General features: G+C 40.5%; 4 protein-coding genes and 1 further gene across 4 annotated transcripts; 3 read left to right on the top strand and 2 right to left on the bottom strand.

The window, feature by feature from the left end:
• Nucleotides 1–211: 211 nt before the first annotated feature.
• Nucleotides 212–1,438, bottom strand: Ecym_5668 (uncharacterized protein; the record flags this gene model as incomplete). The annotated part of the gene is made up of 1 exon (XM_003647169.1): nt 212–1,438. One exon carries the CDS (start codon nt 1,436–1,438, stop codon nt 212–214), a length of 1,227 nt encoding a protein of 408 aa, XP_003647217.1.
• Nucleotides 1,439–2,979: 1,541 nt separating this feature from the next.
• Nucleotides 2,980–8,510, top strand: Ecym_5667 (the record flags this gene model as incomplete).
• A 540-nt stretch (nt 8,511–9,050) lies between these two features.
• Ecym_5666 (uncharacterized protein) lies at nt 9,051–10,727 on the top strand (the record flags this gene model as incomplete). The annotated part of the gene is made up of 1 exon (XM_003647168.1): nt 9,051–10,727. One exon carries the CDS (start codon nt 9,051–9,053, stop codon nt 10,725–10,727), a length of 1,677 nt encoding a protein of 558 aa, XP_003647216.1.
• Nucleotides 10,728–11,556: 829 nt separating this feature from the next.
• Nucleotides 11,557–13,248, top strand: Ecym_5665 (uncharacterized protein; the record flags this gene model as incomplete). Its single annotated transcript, XM_003647167.1, has 1 exon — nt 11,557–13,248. One exon carries the CDS (start codon nt 11,557–11,559, stop codon nt 13,246–13,248), a length of 1,692 nt encoding a protein of 563 aa, XP_003647215.1.
• Nucleotides 13,249–13,396: 148 nt separating this feature from the next.
• PXR1 (telomerase inhibitor) lies at nt 13,397–14,353 on the bottom strand (the record flags this gene model as incomplete). Its single annotated transcript, XM_003647166.1, has 1 exon — nt 13,397–14,353. One exon carries the CDS (start codon nt 14,351–14,353, stop codon nt 13,397–13,399), a length of 957 nt encoding a protein of 318 aa, XP_003647214.1.
• Nucleotides 14,354–14,373: the final 20 nt, after the last annotated feature.

Here is a 14,373-nt window from a genome sequence, read left to right as displayed (position 1 = left end):
AGAGCTGAGGGTAATGGCATCAACGTAAAAGTTCAGAATATACTCCTGAAACACTCACAATACCAATATCCAGGACTCGCTCAAAAATATCAGTAGCGTCGATTTTTGCTAAAAAAGTATAATAAGGATATAAAAGGAATGTAGAGCATCCGTTTCACAGTAATAGTTAAAAGGTTTTTCAAAAGGCCTCAAAGAAAAAGCGTTGCGAGATTTAGACGATACCCCAGAACTTCTCAACCCCGTAAGAGCCGTCGGCCTTCCAGTAGTCGTCAAATGCGGTGAACAAGATAACACTGTTACCACATGTAGCTTTGATGGAGTCGATGGCAATCTTCTGGTTTAGCTTTGATGGAATGGCCTTACCAAGGGGTTGGCCCCGAGATGGCCAACCGGTTTCGGAGATTAGAATGTCCTTTTTACCCTTGCAAGTGGTCCAGACTCTTTGGATTTGTTGCAAGAGCCATGCCCCTGCACCAATCGCAGCGGTGTTGACGTCAAAGTAAGCGTGAGCGTTAACAGCCATGTAGTCAGAAAGTTCACACAACCCTGGGTTGTTGATCACAGCAATGAAGGTGTCCACAGACACAACTGAGCCGTGGTAACCAGCAGCACTCAAAGCAGATCTGGCAGTCTTCATGTATTCAGCAATTTGTGAAACCGTAGCAGCACCGTTGTTGACCAACTCGTTACCAATGGACACGGTGTCGATGTCATCCCACGAACCGTGTGCTTCGACAGCCTCCTTGATAGTCTTAACACCAGCCTCGATTTGGTCTACATAGAAGATACCCAAGAACAACTTCTGTGTTGAAGCCTTGGCCTTCAACACGTTCTCAACTTGGGAACAGTCAACACCGTACAATCTAATGATTGGGAATTCAGACAAAGACGCAACGTCAGAAGCAATTTGGGAAGCAGACTTACAGGTACCATCGGCACTGTATGGCGAGTAAGTGATACCTTTGGCATTACCGGCAGAATGCTGGAAGTCACCTGCTGGAGAGGAGGAGGATGGTGAAGGAGATGGTGAAGGAGATGGTGAAGGAGATGGTGAAGGAGATGGTGAAGGAGATGGTGAAGGAGATGGTGAAGGAGATGGTGACGAAGATGGTGACGAAGATGGCGACTCTGGGGAAGCATCCACGTTACCACCAACACCGACACCAAAGTCTGAAGCAGCAAGAGGCGAAGGAGATACAACCTTCTCCGCCTTAGGAGCCTCGTTGTTCTCTGGAGCAGGAGAAGCACCTGCATCAGGAGGCGAAGGAGCGGCTGGCGGAACACCAGCCCACACAGTGGTCGTGTGGTAGTTTGTCACATACATAACAGCACGCTTGTCATTGTGCTGATGTTGAAAATTAACCCGCTTTTCTTCTTCCACTGCAAAAGCAGTGGCTCCTAACAAGGCTGCTGTAGAAATCAATTTGGAAAAACGCATACTTATTCAAGTGGAACCCAGCTTTTAACTTAAAAAAGAACAAAAATTTATAAAGGAATGACTAGTAGTTGGAACTCACCTGTTGGTATTCAATGAATTTGAAACTTCAGTTGTATGCTACTGTTAGCAAAATCAAATGTAAGCAGTAAAGTAGATAGAAGAAAGGTAAAAAAGAGACTAACAAAAATTTTTTTTTAAAACTCTCAAGATCTTACTTGACCTTCCTCTCTATAAATCATTCACCTTTTAAATCAATCTACTAAATTTACATGAATTCTCTCCGGTTTATAACAAGTTGCAATAAATAGTCGTCTTGATCCTTCCGCACACTTTCTCCATTCCGGTAAACGCCCAGATAGGCAACCTTGCTGCCTTGCTGGCCCAAGGACCTCGTTCCCCCACCCAAGTTGGCTCCGCAGTGCTACTACTACCATACATGTTGCTGGCTGCTGCTCTCCCCAGATGAAACGCTGTTCGCGTTTCATCTGAAAAAGTAAGCCGATTTGGGCACGACCAAACAACCGAAAAATAAACAAGACTGCCTGTCTGCCTAGCTGTCTGCCTGTCTGCCTAGCTGCTGTCTGCCTGCCCCGCTGGCCTTCCTACTGTTTTTTTCGTCCAAGGCTTTCTCTGTAACAGGGAAAATTGCTCACTATGTCTCTATCTATCTCTCTCTCTGCCTATCTATCTCTCTTCTACCTGAAGAATTTCCTCGAGAAACAAGCCCATTCCATCCGATTATTGTTATTCTTTACGTGCGGAAAACCTGTCACATAATAGGTGCAGATAGCCCAAAAATGAGATTTGGAGCTCGAGAAAAAGCAAAGCACAGATAAATGTTCGCACACAGTCTTGCAGGCTCCGCCAGCATCCCGCAGACAGTTCGCAGGTTGGTGAAAATGCCATAGGCCTGCTTTTGGAGGTGTGGGTGTTCTTTATGCGCCACACTCTGTTCACGGCTTGTTGTGGGAGAAGATGGAGATGCGAAGGACCATTGTTAGGGTAAGTGCGCTGTTGGTATAGGATACGACACCGCCGCTCGCCGCATGCGAGAGATAAGGCAAAGAAGCAACGTTGGCGGTCGGTCTACAGTTAGCTGTCAGGAATTCTTCAGGTGCGTGTGTGGTGGAATTTGGATAGGAGCGCACTTTCGAGTAGCCTTTTGGCACAAAAAGAGCGAACAAGTTTTTGCTGCCGTCGGATAGCTTGTTCGCGTTCTTCTGTGTGGTTGTCTCGCGTTTCACAAGTCGTTTCCGTGCCTTTTTTGTATGCGATAAAAAGTGATAAACGTGCAAGCCTACGGAGAAGGCATCTGCGGGCGTCGTGGTGTTCGCGAGGGCGATGTGAGAGGAGGGACAGCGGTCTTGCAGACTGCTGTGGTGTATGGGTGTTGTTTCCGTAAAAAGTGTGTGGCTGATTCGTTGGTGGTGATTTGCGCTAGCCGCAAACCGTTTTTTATTCAATTGCGTTTTTCTTGGCGCGCGAACACGCGCCATCCCCAAAGGGGCGGAAAGAGGGGGGCCGGCGACGGCGGCGTGGTGATGGGTGGTGGATATTGTCTTGTTTTTGTTCTCTTTTGTGCTTCGGCGGCTAAATCTTCCAGCCTTTTATTTTGCTCATCTTTCGGATTAAAGAATGAATTAGAAGTGTTTATGATTTATATTATGAGTATTTTTTGTTCACCAAAGACAGCCCCTCCAGAGCGAACCAAGACAAAAGGACCAGCAAGGGCAATGAACTTCCAGAATCCAAGCCCCACTCTATCTCAAACAGACTTGCAGTATCCTGCTTGGTGCCAGGATAACCAGGTACCAGTCACAAAAGGTGAGCTACGGGATATCTTTGATGATTTGGCTAGAAAATTTGGGTTTCAACAGTCCTCGAAGGAAAACATGTATCACCACTTGTTGACGCAATTGGATTCGCGGGCGAGTAGGACGACGGCGCAAGCGGCATTGATCTCGTTACATGCGTCGTATATTGGGGGAGACTGTGCGAACTACAAGAAGTGGTATTTTGCCGCACAGTTGAATCTTGATGAGGAGATAGGGTTCTCGAACATGCGGTTGCAGGGGAAGTCGCATAAGAGGAATAAGAGGATTGCGAAGGAGAAGGGGGTATCGATTAAGGAGCAGCAGAAGTTATGGAAGGAGCGTCAAGAGGAGTTTATGAAGAATCATCCAAAGATTGTTATGACTCCCGGGGAACGGGATGACGATTCTAGTTTTAAGGCGGCTGATTTTAAGTGGAAGCTTCGGATGAGGGATTTGAGTCCGGCACAAATGGCGAGGCAGTTGGCTCTTTATTTGTTAGTTTGGGGGGAAGCGAACCAGCTTCGATTTACTCCTGAATGTTTATGTTTTGTATACAAATGTGCTCAAGATTACGACGCACGTGTAACAACAGTTGGCGACAAAACAGCTTCAAAGATGGAATTTTCGTACTTGAATGAAATTGTAACGCCGATATATAAATTTTTAAGGAACCAGATATATGAGGTGGGAATGCGTGGGAAGTTGATGAGACGTGATAACGATCATAAGGATATTATCGGTTATGATGATGTGAACCAGTTATTTTGGTACCCGGAAGGGATTGAGAGAATAGTATTGAAGAATGGAGATCGTCTTGTCGATAAACCAGCAGAAGAACGTTATGAATATTTGAAAGATGTTGCATGGGATAAGGTGTTTTACAAAACTTATAGGGAGTCCAGAAGCTGGATGCATTGTGCAACAAATTTTAATCGTATTTGGATTATCCATTTTGCTACTTTTTGGTTTTTCACCTCGTTTAATGCACCTACTTTATACACCAAAAACTACATTCAGTTATTGAATAATCCACCAACATTGCAATCCAGATTCTCTGCTGTTGCGCTAGGAGGCGCCTTAACGTGTGTGGTTCAAATCGTTGCCACAGTGTTCGAATGGACCTTTGTGCCTCGTGAATGGCCTGGTGCCCAGCATCTATCAAGACGAATGATGGGTTTAATCATATGTTTCATACTAAACTTTGGGCCATCTGTTTATGTTTTTGGGTTTTTTGAACTAGACGAACACTCAAAGTCTGCATATGTGATATCTATCATACAATTTGTGATTGCCCTCATAACCACTCTATTTTTTGCCATCCGCCCTTTAGGAGGGTTGTTCACTTCTTACCTACAACGTGGGAAGCATAAAAGAAAGTACGTTTCATCTCAAACTTTCACTGCATCGTTTCCGAAATTAACTGGTAGAAGCAAATGGTTTTCTCGAGGGTTATGGATATGTGTCTTTGTGGCCAAATTCTTGGAATCATATTTTTTTTAACGTTATCACTTAGAGATCCCATTAGAGTACTATCAATATTGGATATGAGTCGATGCCGCGGAGACAGGCTCTTTGGGGCATTGCTATGTCAGTGGCAACCTGCCATAACGTTATTTTTAATGTTATTAACTGATTTAGTTCTTTTCTTTTTGGATACTTACCTTTGGTACATTGTTTGCAACTGTATATTTTCCATTATGCTTTCGTTCTCATTGGGAACTTCAATATTAACGCCATGGAAAAATATTTACTCAAGATTACCAAAAAGAATTTACACTAAGATATTGGCAACATCTGAGATGGATATCAAATACAAACCCAAGATATTAATATCTCAAGTTTGGAATGCCGTTGTCATTTCAATGTATCGTGAGCATCTTCTATCAATTGATCACGTGCAGAAATTGTTATACCAACAAGTCGACTCAATATATCAAGATAAGAGAACCTTAAAATCACCAACATTTTTTTTAGCTCAGGATGATTCTACTTTTAAATCAATGGAATTTTTTCCAAGAAACTCCGAAGCTCAAAGAAGATTATCGTTCTTCGCACAGTCATTATCAACTCCAATTACAGATCCAATACCTGTGGAATGTATGCCAACCTTCACTGTTTTAATTCCTCATTACGGTGAGAAGATTATGTTAAAGTTAAAAGAAATCATTAAGGAAGAATCTCCAAAAAGCAGAATAACGTTATTGGAATATCTTAAACATCTCCACCCAACTGAATGGGAATGTTTTGTTCATGATACAAAATTGTTGGCCATCGAAAAGAGTGCCAGGTTTAAAGAAAAGGATGACGTTTCTGATGAATCACTGTCACCTTCAATGACAGATAGTGCGCCTGTCCCAATTGGCTTAAATAATGATTTGCTTGAAGCTAGAATTAAGGACTTGCCTTATTATTGTTTGGGTTTTGGTGCATCTGATCCTGAGGATACATTAAGAACGAGGATTTGGGCTTCATTAAGAACTCAAACGTTATATCGCACAATATCTGGATTTATGAATTATTCAAAAGCAATAAAATTATTATACCGCATTGAAAACCCTTCTATGATCCAATTCTACGCAGCAGATGAAGAAGCTTTAGATAATGATTTAAATGCTATGGCAAATAGAAAATTTAAAATGGTAGTCGCAATGCAAAGATATGCTTACTTTTCCAGTGAAGAAGTTGAGGCTGTTGAATTTATTTGGAAGGCATACCCAGAAATTATGGTTTGCTATCTATTAGAAGAGCCAAACTTTAAGGATCCTGACGGCGAACCTTTATATTACTCGTGTTTAACAGATGGTACATGTTCAATTGATCCCAAAACAGGTAGGCGAGAAAATATATATAAAATACGTCTTTCAGGGAATCCTATCTTAGGAGATGGTAAATCTGACAATCAGAATAATTCGATTATATTTTATCGTGGTGAATACATTCAAGTTATTGATGCTAATCAAGACAATTATTTGGAAGAATGCCTAAAGATACGGTCAGTTTTAAGTGAATTTGAAGAAATGGAAATGGACAATTTTATTCCATATATTCCTGGTATTGAATATCAGGAACAACCACCACCAGTAGCCATTATTGGGGCTAGGGAATATATTTTTTCCGAAAACATTGGTGTTCTTGGTGATATTGCTGCAGGTAAAGAGCAAACTTTTGGCACTCTTTTTGCAAGAACGTTGGCTGAAATTGGTGCTAAGCTACATTATGGTCATCCAGATTTTTTGAATGCCATTTTCATGACTACTAGGGGCGGCATCTCTAAAGCACAAAAGGGTTTACATTTGAATGAAGATATTTATGCTGGAATGAATGCAATATGCCGTGGTGGAAGGATCAAACACAGTGATTATTATCAGTGCGGTAAAGGTCGTGATCTCGGTTTCGGAAGTATATTAAATTTTACAACTAAAATTGGAGCTGGTATGGGTGAACAACTTCTATCACGAGAGTACTATTATTTGGGTACGCAGTTATCGATAGATAGATTTTTGACTTTTTTCTATGCTCATCCAGGATTTCATTTGAACAATTTATTCATTACATTATCGGTGCAATTATTTTTCCTCTTATTGTTAAATTTGGGCGCTTTAAATCATGAGACCATATCATGTATGTACAACAAAGACATTCCAATAACCAATTTGGAACGGCCAATTGGTTGTTACAATTTAAATCCTGTTTTGCATTGGGTTACTATTTTTGTCCTTTCCATATTTATCGTTTTTTTCATTTCGTTTGCACCATTATTGATCCAAGAATTGCTTGAAAAGGGCATATGGAAAGCTTGCACTAGATTTATTCACCATTTATTATGCATGGCACCTTTGTTTGAGGTATTTGTATGCCAAGTGTACTCTAATTCATTACTAAGTAATGTAACGTTTGGAGGTGCCAAGTATATTCCTACTGGAAGAGGGTTTGCGATTACCAGGCTCGATTTTCATCAGCTATTTTCAAGGTTTGCTGCTACATCAATATATTCTGGTTCCAGGATATTCTTAATGTTGTTATTTGCAACGACTTCTATGTGGCAACCGGCTTTGTTATGGTTTTGGATTACTGTTGTATCTTTGAGTCTAGCCCCATTTATTTTCAACCCTCATCAATATTCTTTTGTAAGTTACTTTGTGGACTACAGAAATTTCATTAGGTGGTTGTTTAGAGGAAATAGTAGATACCACCCAGACTCGTGGGCAGCATATGTTAAAGCATCAAGGTCTCAATACACAGGCTATAAGAAAAAGTTAATTGGAGACAAATCTGAGATAAATGTTAAGGATAATAAAAAGGCTACAATTGGTAATTTACTGTTTGCAGAAGTTTTTATCCCATTTTTCACCGTTATATTTAGCATGACAGCTTATACGTTCATAAATGCTCAGACTGGTGTTCGTGGGGCTACACCAACTCACTCGTTGGTGAGACTTGCAATTGTTTCTTTCCTCCCTATTATTGTAAATGCGACAGTATTGGGTATGTTATTTGGCCTTTCATTTGCTGCTGCACCAATATTGTTGTATTGTTGTCAAAGGACAAGTGCTACCATAGCGGCAATTGCACTTTGTAGTTCTGTTGTTATCTATATTGTTAACTTTGAACTAATGTGGTTTTTGGAGGGTTGGAATTTTACTAGAGCATTGCTTCTTTTGATTACTTGCATTAACATTCAGAATTTCTTGTTCAAAATTGTGTCAATATGCGTGTTGACGAGAGAATACAAGAATAACAAATCACATATCGCATGGTGGTCTGGTAAGTGGTATAATACAGGTATTGGCTGGCAGGTAATTTTTCAACCTTCCAGAGAGTACTTGGTAAAGATTATAGAGTCTAGTTTATTTGCAGGAGACTTTATTCTAGGTCATTGGTTGTTATTCTTGCAAACGCCGTTACTTTTCTTGCCATATATTGACCACTGGCATTCAACTATGTTGTTCTGGCTAAAGCCTGGCAACTTAATATCTGGAGAATTAATATTCACCAATAAACAAAGGAAAACTAGGAGATCTATTGTTAGAAGATATACCTTGCTTTACTTGCTGATCATGACCATCTTCATTGCATTATTGGTTGCACCTATCGTAGCGCAACAATATGTACCAGATGGATCAAGGTTGTTTTCTCGCAGCATATTCGATGGGTTAGCTCAGCCTAACAATCAAGATAACAACGATACTGACATCAAAGCACCCAGAACAATTCTCAGGACGACGCCACGCATGCCTCAGTTCAAAACAGTTAGGTAGTGAACGAATTACTTCGAGGTTTGCTAATATGTGTATATTCTAAAACGTCATTATCAAAAAAAAATCTTCCTGAGCCTGACCACGTCTCTTCATACTCTCTCTACCTATAAAACACCACATCCATTCCCTTATATAAAATAGAACTGAGATGACTTCGTAATTCTTCTTCTCTTTCCTACTACAATTCAATAAGTAAGAGTGATACCGTACTTGGCCATCTATGTCCACATTTAGGTAAATTGTAAACAGATTTCTTTTTTTTGTCATTTTTGCCTCGAGAGATCACCCAGAATCAGCCAGGCGTTTGAAGTTTAACCAGCTGTGTGAAACTTTTGCACGAAAGCGGCAGTCTTATGCCCATTTCTAAACGAGATAACGCCCTCACCAACTAACTCATCATGCCGTTTAATATTCAAAAATATCACCAAATTGCCTCCCATATAAAAAGCGGGTTCTAAAAACTCTGATCTTGAAGATAAACGCTAGCCCATTTTAGTTCTTCTGGGAGGGCCTAATAGCTAATGTTTATTTTCAGCCGTTATGTTATTCCATAGATTAAATGCTGTTATTGTTACAATTGTAACGTTTTTCGTAATGAAAGCAGATGCTAGCGATTCCTTACCAGAAATTACGGTTTTGGGGAACAAGTTCTTTTTCTCTAATAATGGGTCACAGTTCTTTATGAGAGGTGTAGCTTACCAAACGGACAGTACCGGCGTTGAAGGAACTCAGACCTTCAAGGACCCATTGGGGGATTATGATGTTTGTTCTAGAGATATTCCATACCTGCAGAAATTGAGGACAAACGTTATTCGTGTTTACGCTCTTGACACAGCTTTAGATCACTCCAAATGCATGCAAGCCTTGGCCGACGCTGGAATATATCTTATTGCTGATTTATCTGAGCCAGGCCTCTCTATTAACAGAAAGAGTCCTCAATGGGACCTTGATCTATATAAAAGATATACCTCTGTCGTTGACGCGCTAGCCAACTACACCAATGTGTTAGGTTTTTTCGCTGGTAATGAAGTCACTAACGATGACACTAATACTGGAGCTTCTGCCTTCGTCAAAGCCGCTATTAGAGACATGAAGAGCTACATAAAGTCCAAGGGATATCGTAACATTCCAGTTGGATACTCTTCAAATGATGATGCAGCCACTAGAGAAGCCATCACGGACTATTTTGCTTGTGGTAGTGATGCTGAAAAAGCCGATTTCTACGGAATTAACATGTATGAATGGTGTGGTGAATCTACTTTTGAAAAATCAGGATACGCTGACAGGACTAAGGAATTCTCTCGTGTGGACATTCCTGTTTTCTTTTCGGAATATGGTTGCAATGAAATTAGACCAAGAAAGTTCACTGAGGTGGAGGCCTTGTACGGCGATGACATGACTGACGTCTGGTCAGGAGGTATCGTCTATATGTACTTTGAGGAAGCAAACAACTATGGGTTGGTCTCTATTGACAGCAATGACAAAGTTTCTACCTTGGCTGATTTTAACTACTATTCTAACCAGATTCAAACTGTTAACCCAACTGGTGTTAACTCTGCTTATTACACACCTTCATCAAAATCCATAAACTGTCCTACTCCGGCTGCACATTGGAAGGCAGTGAGCAAACTACCACCTACCCCTGATGAAAATGTGTGTTCATGTATGGTTGAATCTTTATCTTGTGTTGTCAGTGACAATATCAAAGAAGATGACTACGAAAATTTGTTCGCATACGTCTGTTCCCAAATTTCTTGTGATGGCATTCATGCTGACGCTACTACAGGTGATTATGGTGCTTACTCCTTCTGCTCCAGCAAAGAAAAGTTGTCTTTTATTTTGGACGCTTTCTATAAGGTTAGCGGTAGCTCTCCAAACGGTTGTTCTTTTGGTGGTTCTGCATCTTTGCATAAACCTTCTACCGAATCTACATGTACCGCAATATTAAATGCCATTGGTACTGCTGGTACCGGTAGCTTTAGAGCACAAATTACTTACGCTACTGTTGCGAACCGTCCTAAGGCATCGAATCCAAGCAGCTTAGACTCAACTTCAGAAAATAGCGCAACTAACAGCTCAAGCAGTTCCAACAGCTCAAACACCTCAAAAAGTTCCAACGCCGCTATTATCAACACCAACCCCAGTCTGCCCCCTGTTTTCGCCTCACTCGCTGTTAGTCTCTCTTTCCTCCTCGGTTTCAGCCTAGTTATCGCTTAAAATTCTTCACCATGCTCACTCGTTCACTATCTTAATGTTATCCCATGTATAATAGAAAGAAAGGAACAAAGAAGTGTATTTCCTTATACTATAGTCAGCGAAAATGCCCCATGATAAACTTAAGATATTATTTCTAGTCATCGCTATGTTTGTATGTACATCTGTTGCACCTTCAATAAAGTTTCCTCATCTCGAATTACTTGCCGCCCATATTAAAATGATATTTTTGGAACCTCGTTGTTCTTCGAGAATCTAAAATATGCACGATATGAGGGCAATATTATATTTTGCGGTGTTTGGTTGTTCTCTTTTCTTTCGCCTCATTGCATAGCCATCCTCGAGGATTTTGCACGGCATTTTCTAGGGACCGCTTGTGCGGGCCCAAGTTCTGGAATAATAGGTTACCTGCGCGTGTTGAAAATAACACTGCATGCTTGATGAGGTAAGAAACTTTTTGATCTATGGCATGGCATGAATCGAATATAAGGAAACTTGTCATTATTGGACTATAGGGAATGAACAAACCCCAAAAGGGCTGTGCGGTTATTTAGATGTTTCTGTTTCCGTTTTTTGTTAAACTAGTGTTGTCTTTCTCTTTTTGGCTGTGGCCTCAAATAACGTAAAGTATATATATATATATATATAAATAATATTTCGTATTGTATGTACGTACAAATTACAAGAGGCAAGTTTGGATTTAAGGACAGGTGTGATTCAGGAGAATTATTTAGGGTGGCTTATATTTATTATAAAGTCTAGTGTGATAGTTCAAGCTCTCGTTAGACTAAGTCTGTAACTACACACAATCCAGTTCTTTCGCTAAAAAACGATGTTACATTCAGTGATTTTAGGATTCATTACTTGCTTGCTGCAGGTGAGTTTGGCTCAGAATTCAGGATCGTCTTCTGCCAAAAGCAGTGCTACGAATAGTGCAAAATCTGGGACACAGGGAAGCACACCTGCTATTGTAACTTCTAGTCCTTCTTCTGGCAACCGGGTACCTGCTATTGAAATTGTCGGAAATAAGTTTTTTTACTCTAACAACGGATCTGAATTTTTTATTAAAGGTGTGGCATACCAAGCTGAAACAAGAGACACATCAGCAGGCACTACTATTAATGATCCTTTGGCGGACTATACCGTATGTTCAAGAGACTTGCCATATTTGTTGTGGTTAAACACCAACACTGTTAGAGTTTATGCGGTTAATACTTCATTAGAACACTCTGAGTGTATGAAGTTGTTTGAAAGCAACGGTATATATGTTATTGCTGATTTGTCTGAACCAGGCGTCTCTGTTAACAGAGATAGTCCCTCTTGGACATTAGAATTATACGAACGGTATACCTCTGTCGTTGACGCGCTAGCCAACTACACCAATGTGTTAGGTTTTTTCGCTGGTAATGAAGTCACTAATAATGCATCCAATACAGATGCCTCTCCATTTGTTAAAGCAGCACTCAGGGATACGAAGAGCTACATAAAGTCCAAGGGATATCGTAACATTCCAGTTGGATACTCTTCAAATGATGATGGGGATACCAGAATAGCTATTGCCAATTATTTCGCTTGTGGTAGTGATGAGGAAAAAGCCGATTTCTACGGAATTAACATGTATGAATGGTGTGGTGATTCTACTTTTAAGACTTCTGGTTATGCAGACAGAACAGAGGAGTTTTCTAGTTTGGGTATGCCAATCTTTTTCTCTGAATATGGTTGCAATGAAGTTACACCAAGAAAGTTCACTGAGGTGGAGGCCTTGTACGGCGATGACATGACTGACGTCTGGTCAGGAGGTATCGTCTATATGTACTTTGAGGAAGCAAACAACTATGGGTTAGTCTCTATTGACAGCAATGACAAAGTTTCTACCTTGGCTGACTACGATAATTTGAGAACCCAATTAGCCTCTGTATCTCCTTCCCTTGCTAACACTGCTTCTTACAAGGCAACGAAAACGTCGGTGTCCTGCCCTCAAACTGATGAATATTGGAAGGCAGCTACTGGTTTACCTCCTACTCCTGACGAGAGTGTTTGTAAATGTGTGAAGTCAGCGCTTAAATGTGTTGTTTCCAGTAAGGTTGATGAGGAAGATTATTCCGAACTATTCAGCTACTTATGTACAAAGATTGATTGTGGGGATATCTCAGTAAATGGTACCAGTGGTGAATACGGATCTTTCTCATTCTGTGACAGCGAAACTAAATTATCTTACTTGCTAGACAAGTACTACAAACAAAATGGTAGCTCCGCTTCTGCCTGTGATTTCAGTGGATCTGCTTCGCTAACATCTGCTACAAGTGTTGGAAGTTGTTCATCTGTCCTCGCTGCTGCAACCACCGGCGGAGGGAAAGGTTCTGGTTCCTCCTCTTCTGGAGGTAAGAGCTCTGATAGTGCTGGTGGATCCTCTTCCCGTGCAGCAGCTGCAGCGGTGATGATCCCTCCAACATACTCTTCAATATCCCTAGTATCAACTTTCGTAACGTTTATATTTTTCGGGTTAGGCATGTTTGTTTTGTAAAGCGAATGACGAGCTTTATTAATAAATAAACATTTGTTTTTAAGAGAAGTACAATATATACTTTGAAATATAGACTTTGAAAAATAGACTTTAGGTGTACTATATAATGGTTTATTATTATGCTAACCAGAATAACGCGATATAATAGCTAACTAGTAACCATGAAGATTTCATTCAATGCTTTTGGATCCATGACAGAAGCTCTCTTTTGTTTGATCCATTTTGACCGGACAGAAAGTCTTGTGGATGTTGCATCTGCTGCATTGGCACTTGGCTGCGGTAGTATAACATCACTTGTAATTTTTTTATCAGAGTTAGACGAATCGCTGACCTGGGAAATGAACTTCTTTGGCTTCTTTTTAGGCGTTTCATCTGAGAAAGCACATTCCCTTTTTCGAATTTTCTTTGCTTCCTTCTTTTCCTTAACCTTGTCTTCTTTGTTAGATTTCTTGTCTGCCCTGCTCTTTTTCACTTTCTTCCTTTCCTCATTATCTTTTTTCTCCTTCTTCTCCTTCTTCTCCTTCTTCTCCTTCTTCTTTTTATCTCCTAATTCTGAATTCCTAGATTTAGTCTTACTCTTATCCTTCTTCTTATCCTTCCTCTTCTTCTTTTCCATGTCAACATCATCATCACTATCAGATTCCCGGGATGTCTGGTTATCCGTATTCCTATAAGTTTTCAAAGTCTTAGACTGAGTATCCCAAGTACTAGCTAAAACTTCTCCTTTTATAAAATGAATGCCCCACTTGCCATTGATAATCCTTTCTTTCTTCTGTATGTCTAACTCATTGGCAACAGCAACTTCTTTACCGTTCAGCCGACCTAATATTCTTTGGAATACGTCCAATCCTGCACATTCACCACTGTCAAATTCATCTGTCTTTGTGGTCTTTTTAATTTTCGCACCTAAACCCAGGTTGTCATCTTTGATTGATACCTTGATGTGCGTTTTTGTAGCATGAGAAACTATGCCTAAGCCTTTACCTGGCTTCCAACCCAACTTCTCCAAGTATTGATGCCCAAATCTTGTTGTGTCATTGCTCCAAGTGGTATTTCGAGGATCCAATCCAAATCTTTGTTTGCTTCTAGTAGCTGCCAATCCCATTCTGATATTGGAGGTATTCT

The sequence above is a fragment of the Eremothecium cymbalariae genome, chromosome 5, assembly GCF_000235365.1.
Source record: "Eremothecium cymbalariae DBVPG#7215 chromosome 5, complete sequence".
Classification (NCBI taxonomy): domain Eukaryota; kingdom Fungi; phylum Ascomycota; class Saccharomycetes; order Saccharomycetales; family Saccharomycetaceae; genus Eremothecium; species Eremothecium cymbalariae.
This window is presented reverse-complemented; position numbering and strand designations above follow the sequence as displayed.